Raw genomic sequence first — 16274 nt, 5'->3', positions numbered from 1 at the left:
TTCGCGTCGAACAACCCAGTGCGTCTGCGGTACCGATCGGAGCGAGCAGAGTTTGATTTGTAGTGCGTTTAAGTGTTTTTTTTTGTTTCTGGTTAGGTAAGTGGACAAATTTCCTTTCCCCGATCTATTTGAGGAAAATGAACTGTTTCCGCCGACGCCTTCGATCGACATCGATCCAAGGTGCTGTGTGGGCGTCAAGTTTGAAATTTTCTAGAACATTCGCCAGACAAAAACCGTTTTATATTGCTGCGTTTGGCAGTTGAGTTGATTTTCCCGCTGTTCTTAAATGCTCTATTTCGACAAAGGCCGCTTTAATGGGTTTCCGCTTCGGCAATCTTTTTAGTTCGCCGCGCAGTTATGGAATCGCATTGTTAGCCGGTCAATTGTTTTATAAACGTATCTCGCCGCATGTTCTGCGACGGCCATCTTAACACAAATTCGTTAAGCGTTAAACACCATTTGCGAAACTTGTCGGTTGTTGAAATACGTTGACTGCTGGCTTTTGAACATACAATTCATTATAAAGCGATTCAAAAAGAGCTCGACAGCGAGATAATTCGTAAGCCCTTAGAAAACACGTTTTTTTTTATTTTTGATGTTACCTATGGACTAGAATTAGATAATTAGAGATAATATACTTCAATCAAGTTGTCATTTTTGGCCTGACGTCTGAAAAGTGCCGTGGCTAATGATTGCTAAATACGCTCCAGCAAGTATTATCTTGGTGTTTTATTCGGTGGTCTGTGGTATTCCGATTCTATGGTCTTGAGAGATTTGAATGTCAGTCTCTCAGTCAAGTATCTCGCGCTCTTATGTGTGAACATCATGACGCTGTTAAATAAAGGACTTTTAGTGGAATTCTTTTTTTATTATAAGAAGCCTCTAATACGAAAGATCCGTTGTATCATTCATAGGTAGGCAACATGTAAAGCAAGTTTCTTAGACAAGAAAGTGTGTATTCTGTTGGCTTCTTCGCAGCTTGACTGAAACTGGCTCGCATTCTCTTTCGTAGAATTGTTCGGAACTGGGAGAAGAATTGATTACATGCAGGAATTTTATATTACTACACCAGCAGCAAATCCAAACCTCTCAAGTCATGAATTTTGTCCTAAAGTCGGCATATACATCTACCTGTCCTCGATTGTCCTGAATTATCATAATGTAAACATTTCTTTGTCAATGTAATAACTAATGTTAATAACTAAGACGTTTTGGACCCTACTTTATATGAACTTTTATCCTTATTTTGAGTAAGTGGAGCCTAAAAAGTTTAGTAATTGTATCAAATTTTATTTCAAAAAATATTTGTGTTTCGAAAATATTTTTAAAAAATGACGTCCTCAAATTTAACACCCTGTATAAAACTTTTTGGACCCTAGTTTATATGTACTTTTATCCTTATTTTGGGTCGCAGAATACGTGGTTAAAATATTGACGTCTAATTTCGGGACACCCTGTATCAAACAAAATATCTAGTTTTTAATTGTCAACTATTGTTTTTCAGAAAAAATATGTCAGAAGACAGTTTTTAATGAAGTAACATAACATCGGAACAACACGATTCTTACTGATGATAATAATTCTCCGGATGCTGTTATATTAACGACTGTGTTAAGAATTATTTTTATTTTAAGAGAAATCAGTGGCGTACCATCGATGTCTAATAAAATAGACAGCAGAAATTCCGTACGTCCGCCACTCGTGTATTTTACATTTCATTCGAATATCTAAAGTGGTATTACAGATAGGGTTGGGTGGGGCGAGGGACACCCCTGAGGCAAGGAAGCCCACCTCAAGAATTAACCAAATTTTTATTTCGTCATGGTAATTATAAGTTATGGTTATTTGTACAATTTTAGTTGTTTGCGTAATTCCAGGGGTAGAATGGATCGCTTAAAATGTCTAAAAAAAAGCTATTCCATTTTATTATTTTTGGATAATTCTGTTGATTTAGCCTAAGGCCAGAGCTTTCGAAAATCTTATAAATAGCAATAACGCATTTTTTAATGGATAGAAAAATAGTTACCAATCAGTAACGTTTGTTTTTATTAAATAGCTTTTAATAAATAATTATAATTAAGCCACAAAAATCATGAAAAGCTCGCCCTCGCCGATAAGAAAAAATATATTTTATTTTTGAAAAGTTTTCTTCAAAATTAATCCCTAATGCCAGTTTCGGTAAATCTCTAAAGAAGTTTTCCCCCGTCGGGTTTTAATCATAATGTAATCTTTATTTTGCATTATGCTACCCAAAAAATACAAAATATAAATTCTAAATATAAAATATAAAATTCCAGATAAACGGAAACCAAAAGCTAAGCACACAGAAATCAGAATTTGGACAATACATGGCGTCTTAAAAGTCGTTAAAATTACCACAATTTCTTGTATTGTAAAAATGAATATCTCTGAAAAAGGTAACTTTTTCACAAACATAATAAAATCATAGCATTATCCGCAAATAATACCGCTTTAGTATCATCTAAAATATTTACAAGATCGTTTATATACATAAAAAACAACAATGGTCCCAAAACTGTCCCTTGAGGAACACCATGTTCTACAGTTATGCAATCTATCTGTTAAATACAAACAAAGCCATTTATACGCTGTTCCCTTAATACCCATTTTGTACAATTTTCTCAACAGTCTAGTTCTACTTAGTGTTTCGAAAGCACGCTTAAAATCCCAAGGCCCTCAAGAAATCATCACAGACAGATTCACATGAATGTTTGGAGGGAAAGCCCAACTGGTTAAGCACTAAAATATTGATTACGTCACAATAACTTTGCAGCTGATGTTTCACCACAACCTCAAGAACCTTCTCACGAACTGGAACGGTATTAATTGACCTAAATTCTTGACATAGATTGGTGTTGGGATGTCTTCCATGCCACCGGAAGGAGGACTTCACAATGTCCAACAATCGATTTCCAACAACTGCACAGACATCAATCGATACACTCTTTGAGATACCACACTCATCGCTAGTCACATTTTTAATTCTCTTATTATTTTTTTTAGGTTCTGCATAGTTGTGATATTAAACTGATCTATTTCTCCATAAGTTGGTATATTATCAGTATATCATTCACAGCCCGGGATGGCGGAATGTCCCTCAAAATATTTTTAACACTGTCTATAAAATACCTATTAAATTCATTAGCTATGACTTGCTTAAATGAAACAGTTCGCTGGCCAAACTGCAACTCATCGGGAAGAATTCTTTTGTTGTATGCACGCCATGTATCATCATTTTGTTCAAGTACCGCTCTTTTATACAGTCTCTTTGATAAATCATTTCTTTTATCACAGGGGTTATCCACTTTTGTTTTGAAATTTATGTTGAACATACAATTTTACTTTCGGACGCATTTGGTTTATTATACTAGATATACTATCTACATAGGTACCAGCGTGATTTTCGGTTTTAATTTGACGTTTCTCTGACATTTGCAGGCCATGCGCAGCCATATCGTTGTAATTATAGCCGCGTTGGCGCGTTACGTCGCGTGTCACGTGGCCAGAGACGCGCGGGACGTCCTAATCGGGTCCCGCGCGCGCAGTCCGTGCGTCGCCTACGTCAGCTGTCCGGCCCACGTCACCGCAAACGAGCCGGAAACCTGCACGATCAACGGCCGGTTCAAGGGGGTGCGCTGCGCGACCGGTCAAAATCACACGGGTATACTGACACCAGAAATATAGTGCTTTTATAACCGACGACGTCATCAACTTTGCCTATTACTGCCTACTGCTGTTGCCATATAATTTCAGTTAGTGTAAGGTGGCTATGACGGCGTTCAAACTAAACAAGTGCTAGAATGATGCTTGCGTATTATGTTTAACACAGAGGAAAAGATTGATATGTTAGAAATTTAAATGTCGTACAATGAGAACCGGACCCCGGCTGTTAGAGGATATATTAGAAAATTGCCATTAAGGAGGTGCCCAGAATAAAAGATCTTCGACAGGCTTATCTATGTTTAACCCCAGTTGTTGTTTAAACTCTTCTCTACAAACATTACTTATTACTATACTTAATGCGGGGATAGGTTTTACCGCAAGGTACCGCACATACAATAAAAGCACTATATTTTTGGTCGTACTATACGAATCGGGCGATTTCTATGGCCGGAACTAAACGCGTGCCTTGCAGGGCCCGTCGCGACCAAAGATCGCGGCCACCATCACCTGCGTCTGGACAAACAGACGCTGGGGGCGCTGAACAAGAAGACCAAGGCGGAAATGTCGAAACTAAGATCGCGGGAGGCGGAGCTCATGCGCGAGGCGGCCATTTTGCTTCCCGGGCCCGCCACCTACGGCCATTTCAGGAACTCGCGCACGTTCGACGCGTCAGATTTATCGGAAGTCGTCACCATAGCCAACAACGCGTTGGAGATCGCGATCGCTACCAGGGCCTTCAAGGACAGGCGAGTTTTTATTCTCTCTCTCTGTAGTAAGGTTTTTGTTGACTCGAACTAGCCAACGTTTCGCCAGTCATCATGTTGACTTCTTCAGAGCTTGACTGAAACTGAAACTGAAACATTTTACTCTGCACCTGCTTTTATAATGTTTGAGCAATTCCACTCGTAAAGGAGGACTTCACAATGTCCAAAAATCGATTTCCAACAACTGCACAGGCATCAATCAATATACTCTATTTTTTTTAGGTTGAGCAACAAAAATGAGATTTGGTGCGTTTATTATTACTTACATTAAAATTGTTGTTAATATGTTTTTATGTTGAATGCTCCGTTTTACAAGGTACTTACGACAAAACGGCAAAGACAAAAAAGAACCGGTATTTTTGCTTCCCCAATCTGAAAAAACTACGAAACTACGAAAATACCTATTAACATGTTTCGTAACGAACTGTTTTTGTTTTGAAGCTTGCAACCATGTCCGCTTAATTTTGGATTAGAATGAAAGTCAAACATTTGTAATACACCACCTTTAATCCATCGCTTATGAAAGGTTGCTCGCATTCATTTGATTGAAGCGGTCTTTCCAGCCGCACCTTAATTATTTAACTCTTGCGGAAAGGGCAAGGGGCAATTTCGGGTAGTCGATCGTATCATGTCAAGGGCGAACTCGAGGAAAGGGACGAAAAGTAATTTTCGCCGGGCCTAACCTCAAATCATTCAGGCAGGGATTGACGAACCGCCAGCTGGAAATGGGACTGACCCACGGCGAAGATTTGCGGCCCACGTCTTTCGGACACGCCTGCGTGACGTTGCCCTATTGCCCCCTGGTACCGGACAAGTACCGCAGGATCGACGGCGCATGCAACAACGTCCTGCATTCCACCTGGGGAGCCCCTTTCACGCCTTACTCCAGGCTGCTGCCCCCTAGCTACGAAGACGGCAAGCGTCGCGCCGCCATACTGTCGGAACTTAGACCTACGGATGTTCCCTTTTAGGTGTCTGGTCCCCGAGGGTATCGCGAGCCGACGGATCCGCCTTGCCTAGCCCCAGATCCATCAGCACCACGATTATATCCGACGTCGACTCTTACAATCACGATTTCACGCTGCTGCTGATGCAGTTCGGTCAGTTCATGTCCCACGACCTCACCCAATCGATAGACACCAAGTACGGTGAGTCGGGCGTTGTTCTGCTCCCTCTCCGTACCTTTCGAGTTCCCATTTCAAGGCAACGGCAGCGCCATCTCGTGTTGCTCGGCGGACGGCACGTCCAGCTTACCTGCCGGCTCCTCCCACTACGCTTGCATGCCCGTCGATTTGCCAGAACGCGACCCTTTCTACGGACGTTTCGGTCAGCGTTGCATGAACTTTGTCAGGTCCGTTTTGGCACCCCGTTACGATTGCACCCTCGGCTACGCTAACCAGGTATACGCGCCCCTTTAATTGCCCCCTGGGGGCTCGGAGATCGACGAAATCGACGCGTTTCAGATGAACAAGCTGACGCATTTCGTAGACGCTTCGTCTGTCTACGGTTCTACGCCGGAACAGACGAGCCAACTGAGAAGTTTCCGCGGTGGAAAGCTGAACGCTTTCCACGACTACGGCAGGCAATTGCTGCCCCTGTCCAGGGACCCCAACGCCTGTCTCACCATGGAACAAGGTTCGGCCTGTTTCGAGTCCGGTACGTATACTTATGATATACACTTTTGATGTAGAGTTCTGAAGTGTGGTACTAAAAGAATCGAAAACTAATTAGGTTGTGGCACATGAAAATGTGATATAAACTTATGATAAACATTTATTGATTGACACTAATTGAAGCTTATGACTTGAAAGTCGTGACTTATCATAAGCAGATTTTTTTATGGGTACTTGTGACGCAGGCTTGATGTAAATTTCACATATAACCATGTAATATCGGCTTGCGGTATAAAATATTGACTTATGATATATACTCGTGATAAGCACTTTTGTCTGTAAAAGACTTATCATAGGCAGATTTTACTTATTGTGCTCTTTGGATGACCGTTCAAAATATATGTCCGTAATATTAGATTGTGGATGAAAATATTTTCGTAAAAGTGTGATATAAGCTTGTGGTATATACTCTTGAGATACACTTACGCTATAAAAGTGTAAAAGGCTTATCACAAAGTTCCGTAATAATAAATTATGAAAAGTGTGATAAAAACTTATCATAGCCAGTTTTTTTATGTGATTTCCATGAGCGATTATGTATATCCGTAATATTAGATTATGGTTTAAAATATTTCAGTGAACGTGTGATCTAAATTTATGATATATACTTTTGATAAACATGTATAAAGTTGTAATATACGACTTAGAGAAAAAAAGATTGACGTGTGACTATTAAAAACATCATAAGCAGTTTTTTAATGTGCTTTCGATAGACGTTCGTAATATATATATCTGTAATATTAGATTGTGGTTTAAAATATTTATGTGAAGGTGTGATAATCTTATGATATATGCTCTTGATAAATACATGATATTAATGTATAAAAAAACTTATTATGGTCAGATACATTTTTTGCTAGGTACTTGTGATGAAAGCTTATTATACATTCGACATAAAATAGTGACGTGAAGATGTGATATAAGCTTATGATATTTACTAGCTTTCATTGGAACTTTATGGTATATACCAGAAATATTAAATTGTCTCATAAAATACGAACGTAAAAGTGATAATATATAGATGCAATAAAAACTTGTGACTATGACTCTTTTGGTGAAACTTGATATAAACTTGTAATATGGAACTTGTATATATGGACTTGGGGAAATCAAAAAGTTGACGTGAAATTGCGACGTAAACTTAGGATATATATATAGTTGTGAGAAATACTGGCTGCCATTAAAGACTTATCATAGTCAGATTGTTGTTATGCGTTTTCTATGGATGTTTATAACATACAATGTGGTTATACTATTTTCGTGAAAGTATGATATAAACTTATGATATATAATCTTGATAAACACGTGAAAGTATAAAACACTAATAGATTTTTTTGATAGGTACGTCTTATGTTACTATCGACATGCGGTATAAAATATTGACGTGAAGGTGTGATATACGCTTATCATATTTAATTGTGATTAACACTTGTGGCTATAAAAGACTTATTATAGGTAGATTTTCTGCTTATATGCCTACGATGAAACGTTATGACCGACATATTGGATTATGACTTAAAATACGATCACGAAGGTGTGATATAAGCTTATGATATATAGTTGCAATAAAAAATCGCTATAAGAAACTCCACTCTTCGGCATTTCTTTATATGTACTTGTGATGGACGCTTTATGTAAGAACCCGTAACATCGACTTTGATATACACTTATGATATGAAAGTTGTGATACTTGTGATAGAAAGCCGTACGCACGGACTGTTTTCTAAGCACGTGTACGGTATGCTATCTTATTGTAGGGTATGGTTCAATGGTCTCTTGCAGGTGACACCCGCACCAACCAAATGATCAGCCTCGTGGTGCTGCACACGTTGTTCCTGAGGGAGCACAATCGGATAGCCGAAACGTTGGGTTCGCTGAATCCGCACTGGGAGGACGAACAGATCTTCTTGGAGGCCCGCCAGATCGTCATGGCAGAGATGCAGGTGATCGTTTACGGGGAGTTTTTGCCCGCCGTTTTGGGCGACGACGCCCTCGAAGAGTTCGGCATACGTTTGTCGGACGACGGCGAATATTCGTACGACTACGACGTCGCCGTTGAGCCGTCGGTGACGAACGAGTTCGCCGCGGCGGCCCTGCGTTTCGGACACTCCATCGTCGACGGTACCATGAAGTAAGAATTCCCTCCAATAATTTTTTTTTGCGTTATTCGTTTCGAGCTCCGGTTTTTATAGGGTCGTCGAGATTTTCGATACCTTGTCGCCAATTTTTTTGCCGCATTGGAAGAGTTGACGCGATTTCGAGCTACCTTATCTATAGGGTTGCAGATATTTCTCCTTTTCGCGAAATTTAACTGTGTTATAAGGCGGAAATTAGATGTATTAACGCGACTCTGGGTCAATAAGAAAATTTTCAATAAAAAAATTTATTTAGATATTCACCATTATCATCGTCATTTAAAGAGTGTCTCGCTCTTGATGGAACATTAGACGTTTTGAAAAAAGCTTCTTTGATTTTCCTCTGTCGATCCAAAATATTTTCGGTCTTGCAGCGTTGCCGCTTCTACCAAAAAATAGCGGCGATTCTGACTTTTTTAACGGACATTCCGTATATTGTTCTATTTTTCTCTCCTCTGTCGTTTTCTGATCATTTTTGTAAAATATTTCGCTGTGTGTGATAAGTTTTTTTTTTTAATTTTGCGATTTTTGAAAAAATTAGATAATTTTTTTAGATTCTTTTGTGGGGATTTGTGGAAATTACGTCAATTAACGCGACTTCGCGCACCCATACCTATAGGGGTGCCGATATTTCTAGTTGCTAGAATAAAATTTCATTGTATAGTAGCGTTTTTCTAATACGCTTCTCGATATAGTTTTCAGTATGTATTTGTTCTTTAAAAAAGACCATCAGTACCTGAGTACCTCTCTGCCATTTTTATTGTTATTTTATATATTTTTTATTTTTCTCTTTTGTTTGCCTTATTTGTTGTGTTAAATGTTGTGTAATGTTAAATGTTCTTTATTTATTTTTTTATTATCATGGTCATTATCATCAACATTAGACGGTTCGGAATATTTTCGGTTTTGCAGTGTTGCCGCATCTACCGAAAAGTAGCGACGACTTCGATTTTTTTTTAAACAGGACAAACCTTTTCATTTCTTTTTTGCCATTTGTGAGAAAATTAAATGAATTGACATATTTCGAGTAATTGTATCTATAGGTTTGTCGATATTTCCGGTACTTTTCCTCCAAATTTCACTGTGTGATAACTCTTTTTTTTTCTTCATTTTGCGATTTTTGCCAAAAAGCGAATTTGCCTGTGTAATACCGTTTTTCTCCATTTTCTTATGCTATTTGCGGAAATCAAAGGAATTGGCCGCACTTCGGGTACTTTCATTTGTTAGGTAACATTTTTTTCGCCCATTTTTTGCGATTTCTTCGAAATTTAGACTTCGGACGTCCGTATTTCTAGGGTTGTCGACATATCCGGCATTAACTCGTCAAATTTTCGGTTATCACAGGGTGTACGGACCGAAGAAGCTGGAGGAGGTCATTGCGATACCGGAGGTGATGTTCTATCCTGCGCGGATGCGGCAACAGCGCTTCATGGACGAAATCCTCAGCACGCTCACCACCGAGCCCATCCAAGAGGTGGACACTTTCATGCCGGACGCGGTGAGTTTTTCTTTTTTGTTTCTCCTCCGCGCCGCCATTTTGTAATCGTCTAGTTGAGTAGAATAGTAGTGCCGGTTCGAAGCCACTTTTGGCGGGAAAATTTTAATTTTCGTGAATCTTCGGGTACGCTCGGGTGTGTTCGGGTGTGCGTCCGACGTGCGCACACCACTGACATGGAATATAGGTTATGTTGTCGACGTCTAGAATATGCCTAAATTGTTTTTTTGTTTTTTTTTTTCTGACAAATTTAAATAAGATTTTCTAATTTTTAAGCGGCTTGAGATGGGGATCTGAACTTTGGGAAAATCACGGGAAAAATTGTAAACGAAACTTGTTTAATGGCAAACAGCATTTAATGTAATAAATTATTAATAAGTAAATGCATAAAAACAAAATATTACGACTTCCCGGATACCACGCTGCATAAAATGCAGAGTTTTTCATGCATTCAGAAACATATCAGCGTTTCCTTCCTTTGTAAATTGATAACACGACAAAATCGAAAATCAGATAAAAATGTACGAACTGTCAGAATTTTCAGTCATGTCGACTTGATGGTGATGGTGATATTTTGTTTTTATAAAAATAAAATTGTATTTTTTTCCTTACTGTGAACTTATTTTTTAAAGGATTTTTTGTTGGCAAAATGTTGCAAAAAGAGTACCGTTTTATTGTCAAAATAATTACATTTAGTCTGTATTGTGTCACCCGGTATATAAATATTTGTTGCTCTTTATCGGTAACTACACCCACGGCTATTCTTTTGAACTTCGTCTCGTATCTTTATCACCCCGTAAAGAGATTTTGGAATATTTTCTTTTTTTTTTTTTTGCTGCCTAGGCCTTTTTAGGGCTCCCAAAGTTGTGCGTGAAAGTTTAAGTGAACCTTTAATGCTCTATAATATATATAAAATATATATAAAAAATGCTAAAAAAAAATAAGAAAAATGTTCGATTTGTAATTATTTTTATTTTATCCGAAAAACATCGCTCCGTATAAAATGGAGTGCCGAAAATATCCGAGCCAATTTCGTTTCCGGTCGTTTTTTTTATGTTCCCCTACTGTTCTCGAATATAATCTCGGATACCGCGAATGCCTAGATGGAATTTTTAATATCGCTTCCAGCGGTTTTTTTTTCTGGACTTTTCCAGTTGACGAAATACATGTTCCGGGCGGGGAATCCTTTCGGCGTCGATCTCGCCTCGATCAACGTGCAGAGAGGTCGCGACCACGGCCTCAGACCTTACAACGATTACAGGGAACTCGTCGGCCTCGAACGCTTCAAGGATTTCGCCTCGTTCGGCTCTGAGGTAAGGTTAGGTTTCGGTGTTTTTTTTTTCAGAACCAGATCCGACCTCACTTTTGCGAAGCGAATGAAAAGTTAACGGTTTCGGAAGTCCTTTCTTCACTATACTGTATGAGGTTAGGTTTCGGTCTGTGGTGTTTTTTGCCTTCTAAAACCTTACCTCTACTGTGAAACGTTGATCCAACCTCATTTTGGCGAAGCGAATGAAAATGTCGCTGTTTCGGAAGTCGCAAATGTTCTTCCCTATACCGTATAAGGTTAGGTTTCGGTTTGTGGGTTTTTTGCCTTCTAAAACCTTACCTCGACTGTGATACGATGATCCAACCTCATTTTGGCGAAGCGAATAAAAATGTCGCAGTTTCGGAAGTCTCAATTGCTTTTATTATGCTGGCTGAGGCTAGGTTTCAGTCTGTTGTTTTTTTTTAGTCGGTTAAGACTCGGCTCTAATGTGGAACGTCCATTTTACCTCACTTTTGCGAAGCGAATGAAAATGTCGGAGTTTTGGAAGTCGCAAATGTCTCAACTATAACGAGTAGAGGTTAGGTTTTTGTCTTTTGTCCTTTTTTTTTTTATGTTAAAATCCGACGTCGATGTAGAACGTCTATTTTACTTCATTTTTGCGAAGCGAATGAATGGTTGCAGCTTTGGAAGTCGCAAATCTAACATTTTTTGAGGGTGCTCCTTCGAACCCCTACCCTCATGTCAAATTTCGGCCCTATCGAAAAATATCAACCTCAATCGAAAACAAAATTGATTTTGTTCCACCATCCAACATCTGTTTAGAGGCAATTAATTTTTTTTAATTTTTCGACCTGATAGAAGGAGGGGGAGGGAGTATAACACATTGATTTTCAGTCAGCATATTGGCATTTAAAGAAAAATAAAAACTTTAATTTTGGAGAAAGTTTACGACCAAGTGAAAATTGAAAAGTGAAAATTTACGATCTGGCTGAAGTTTGGCGTGCAAACAGGAGGGAGCCAGGGGGTACCCTCAATAAAGGTCAATTCTTTAATTGTTTTTGGATGATGGTATGTTTAAAACATTTGCGACTTCAAAAAGTGCGACATTTTCATTCGCTTCGCAAAAGTGCGGTCTTATGGTTTTACCTGTACGGGGTGTTTTAAAAATAAAAGAAAAATATTCATATAAAGTGTGGGTCCAAATAAGCTTAATTTCTAAGATACGGAGCGTAAAATATTTTTTGTAAAACACAACGGCTTTTTAATAATATGTTAATAGTTTTCTTCCGATTTTGTGAGTATTGACGACGTCGTTGTGCTTTGACTGGATTAAAACTGCATAGTCCATGACCGTACCGGTAGGCATCTTAACGAATAGTGTTGTCACAGAGATGTGAACGCCACTGATTTTTTTGGAATTTTTTTTATTCTCTTAGAATATGTCACTATAATTAGTGTAATTATACTGATTTGGATTTTGAAATAATAAAAGTTGATAATAATTATTGTTGACTATTTATGTAAATATACAGGTTAGCTCCGAACTTCGAAGCTACTATTGCGTCAGAATATTTCTGTTCGTTTCTTGTTTTTTGAAACACCCGGTATAATAATGCTTTTTGATCCTCTGGAAATTTCTCTTCTGCAAGTGTAAGTACACGCGTTCTATTTACGTAAATATACGGGGTAGTCAGAATTACTTTTATGTTATATATACATGTCATAGAGGCAAATATACAGGGTGGTTTCCAAGTTAAAATGACCATGTTTTCCAGTGACCCGGTGTAAAAATTTCAACTCGTCCACTAATCAGAAACTTGTCTGTAAAAAAATGGACAAGTCGTTTTTATGGTTTGGTTAGAGATATACCGTGTCGTTTTGCGTAGATGGGCGGGAAACTGGCCAGCGTGTACAAATCGGTCGATGACGTGGACTTATGGGTGGGGGGTTTGCTGGAACCTAAATACCCCGGCAGTCTCGTGGGGCCCACCTTCAGGGCGATCATCGGCGATCAATTCATGAGACTGAAGAGGGGCGATCGGTACTTTTTCGAGAACCATCCGAGCATCAACCCCGGCCATTTTGAACCAGGTATCGTATAGAATGGGACGCTACAGCGTGAGGCAGTAAATTTTTAACTAATGCGATTTTCGCATTAAAAATAATACACAGGCCTCGGCAGAAAACTGTAAAATTTCCTTTCGGACTGATAAAACACAAAAAAAAAACAAAAAATATACCAGTATTTTTTTATAACGCAGCACACTTACAAAACTGGATATGTATAAAATTATATAACATTAAACAAATTATATAAAGAATAAAACCTTAATAGCATGAAAATGTGTCATTTTAAGACAACGTTAAAATAAATAAAAATAAAAATTAAACTAAATTAATAAATAAAAAAAATTGTAAAAACATAGAAAGCCGACAACAATAATGGCACAAGAAAAACAAATAAATGAAATAATAACGGCAATAATAAATAAATAGAAAAAATAAATAAATAATAATTAGTAAGTTGTTTCTTACATTTTTCTACATTTTCCTCTTCCCTTTTTCATTATCTTCCCTTATACCGCAACACACTTACAGATATCTATTAAATGATATGAAATTAAACAAATGAAATAAACAATAAAAACCTAATTCAGTAATCCTCCTTTCCAATCTTTCTCTTCATTTGAAATTTATACAATTTTAAATTTAATTTTAGCCACTTATAAGCTTCAATAAAAATCAAAATGTATCCTATTATATCTTAAAGGCAATGTTAAAATAAATAAAATTTACAATTAAACAATATTAATAAATAATTATTATTGTTAATAATTAATACATTTTTTTCTTTCATTTTTCTATACTTTATTCCTCCCCCTTTCATTATCTTTCCTTATAACACACTTACAGATATGTATTAAATTATATAAAATTAAACAAATTAAATAAACAATTAAAACCTAATGAAGTTATTTGACGTTAATGTAATTTTTTTCTGTTGAACTTACAGTTACATTTAATTTTAACTAGTTAATTATAAGCCTTAAGAATAAAAATTTTACAAAATTAATGAACAGAAAAAATTGTAAAAACACAGAAAGCCTAAACAACAACAATAATAATACCTAAAAATTAAACAAAATAATAACGATAATAATAAACAAATAAAATATTAATACACAGTAATAATTTTTGTTTTAGCATTTTTCTATACTTTCCTCTTCCTCTTTCCCATTTCAATACCATTCCTTATAAACGCAACACCATAAGTATAAAATTATGTAATATTAAACAAATCAAATAAACAAAATTCTAATTTGGTTGGTTTTTACTATCATGCGTTTCGTTTCAACGTCACTAAATTTAAATTTAATTATAACTATTCGTCGAAATATATAATTGCCAGAATAGAGGCTTCAACACTATTGTAAAATTTAAAAAAAAATAATAATCGAAAAAATAGAAACAGATAAACAATAATAATAACAAAAATCCTGTAGAACAACTGCGAGAGCTGAGACGGGCGTCCATGTCGAGGATCATCTGCGACAACAGCGACAAGATATTGCTTTCCAGGCAGGCGCCCCACGCCTTTAGGAAACCGGATGTGCCGGGGTAAGACGCGTCCTTTCATTAGCTATGGCGTCGTTCGGGCTAGTGAGGTCGGTACATTTGAACTACCTCGTATATCTGGGGTTTTAGAGGAGATATATGGGAGTATAAAAGGGGTATGGAGGCATAGGGCACGAATATGAGTTTATAGAAGAGACTGCTTTTTTTCTTCATAAAGAGTTATGGGCACTTGAAAAATAACAATATTTGTAGAACTACATTTAATGTTTCAAATAATCGGCCATTTTCTTTTGAAATTTTTTTAGGCCAATACGCATCTCGTACTTTGGCTTGTATTTTCACCATTTCTGCGAGAGTTACATCTTCTCCATGGTACATAAAAAAATTTTCTATCAGCTTAACTCAATATAGGGCTTGTTGAATGGTTGGTGGTCAACTTCTTCATCTTCTTCTTCCTCTTGGAGGTAGAGGTTTAGAGATAAGATATTTCCCATTATAGCTAACATACGTATAGAAAATAGGAGACGTATAGAGGTATAAGAGAGATATATGAAGTTATATGTGAGGAGATATGCGGACACATAGGTGAGGTAGGGAAGCGTAGGAGAGGTATAGGAAGAAGTGATATGTTGCTATAGGAAATGTATATTTATCGCATTATACCTCACATATATGGATGTATAGGAGAGGTATAGAAGCATAAGAGACTTATAAGGCTGAGCGACGCCATATCTACTTATTTCTACTCAGCTCAACTTTATTCGACGTCTTTAGGAACGAATTCGTCGACTGCGCAGGCGCAACAATACCTTCACTCGATCTCACACCGTGGCAGGAATGAAACGTTTATCGGTTATCGTTTTCTCTTTTTATTTGTTGTCCTTACGTTGTCCGTTTTAGGAATTAAATGTCATAATTTTTTTTTCGCTTTTTATTTTGTTCCTCTTCTGTCGAAAACGCGGGAAACGAATTAGGGGAATATTTTTTGTCCTTTTTTTTTTCGGTCGATCGAACTACCAACCAGCATTCGCATTATTTTAAAAGTATTTTGGCACGAGAGTGTGTCGAAATGTTTTTTGAAGTTGATTTTTTTTTAATGATTTGGCCTATAAAATTAAAAAGAAGAAAAGATACCAGAAAATTTACTTACTAGCCAAACGCGGCTAAGATCTTTTTTGATTTTCGCATTAGCAAATTTTTCATTTAAGACACTGGTCCTAACGATGTACTTCACTGTACTGTAGTGTAATTTGCTCCTTCTTACTTGTATCGGCCAATACTACTAGTAGTGTATTTATAAGTCGTGCGATCTATTTCTGACTTTTTGAACTTCTTATTCCTTATCAAAAGCATCAAACAAAAATTTATCATTAAACATAACTCCCAATTTAATCCTGTTAGCTTAATTTAAAATCAAAAATGGGACAATTCTTTTTTAAATCCTAATATAGAATTCAAAATAACGTCAAGAAAAGTTAGGTTATCTACCCATTAATAACCAATAATTTGGGACAAAAGTCAAGATGATACCTATTGATAAATTCGAGCGTATTTCTTCTTCTTTATTCCCATTGGCCAGAACTGCCGGGATCATTCGGTGAGTGTATTTATAAATATCACGATGAATTTTTTGATAATGATCAAAAACAAATTTAGCGTTATATGTAACTACTAATG

The 16274-nt window shown here is 37.2% G+C and overlaps 1 protein-coding gene across 1 annotated transcript; it reads left to right on the top strand.

Moving 5' to 3' along the window:
* Positions 1-7: 7 nt before the first annotated feature.
* On the top strand, positions 8-15511 carry LOC132700681 (chorion peroxidase). The gene is made up of 13 exons (XM_060668162.1): positions 8-96; positions 3460-3682; positions 4157-4430; positions 5146-5363; positions 5420-5596; positions 5652-5848; positions 5912-6104; positions 7904-8252; positions 9601-9754; positions 10906-11064; positions 12908-13112; positions 14525-14639; positions 15372-15511. Exons 2-13 carry the CDS (start codon positions 3463-3465, stop codon positions 15436-15438), a joined length of 2328 nt encoding a protein of 775 aa, XP_060524145.1. The 5' UTR covers positions 8-96; positions 3460-3462; the 3' UTR covers positions 15439-15511.
* Positions 15512-16274: the final 763 nt, after the last annotated feature.

Source organism: Cylas formicarius, unplaced genomic scaffold (genome assembly GCF_029955315.1).
Source record: "Cylas formicarius isolate icCylForm1 unplaced genomic scaffold, icCylForm1.1 PGA_scaffold_4__25_contigs__length_36172078, whole genome shotgun sequence".
NCBI classification, from domain to species: Eukaryota; Metazoa; Arthropoda; class Insecta; order Coleoptera; family Brentidae; genus Cylas; species Cylas formicarius.
This window is presented reverse-complemented; position numbering and strand designations above follow the sequence as displayed.

Bases quoted from the DNA above. Each gene is read 5' to 3' on its own strand.
- LOC132700681 (XM_060668162.1), top strand. From the start codon at position 3,463: ATGCGCAGCCATATCGTTGTAATTATAGCCGCGTTGGCGCGTTACGTC. The intron at 6,105-7,903 runs GTACGTATACTT...GGTCTCTTGCAG, and splicing joins TTCGGCCTGTTTCGAGTCCG to GTGACACCCGCACCAACCAA. The intron at 8,253-9,600 runs GTAAGAATTCCC...CGGTTATCACAG, and splicing joins ATCGTCGACGGTACCATGAA to GGTGTACGGACCGAAGAAGC.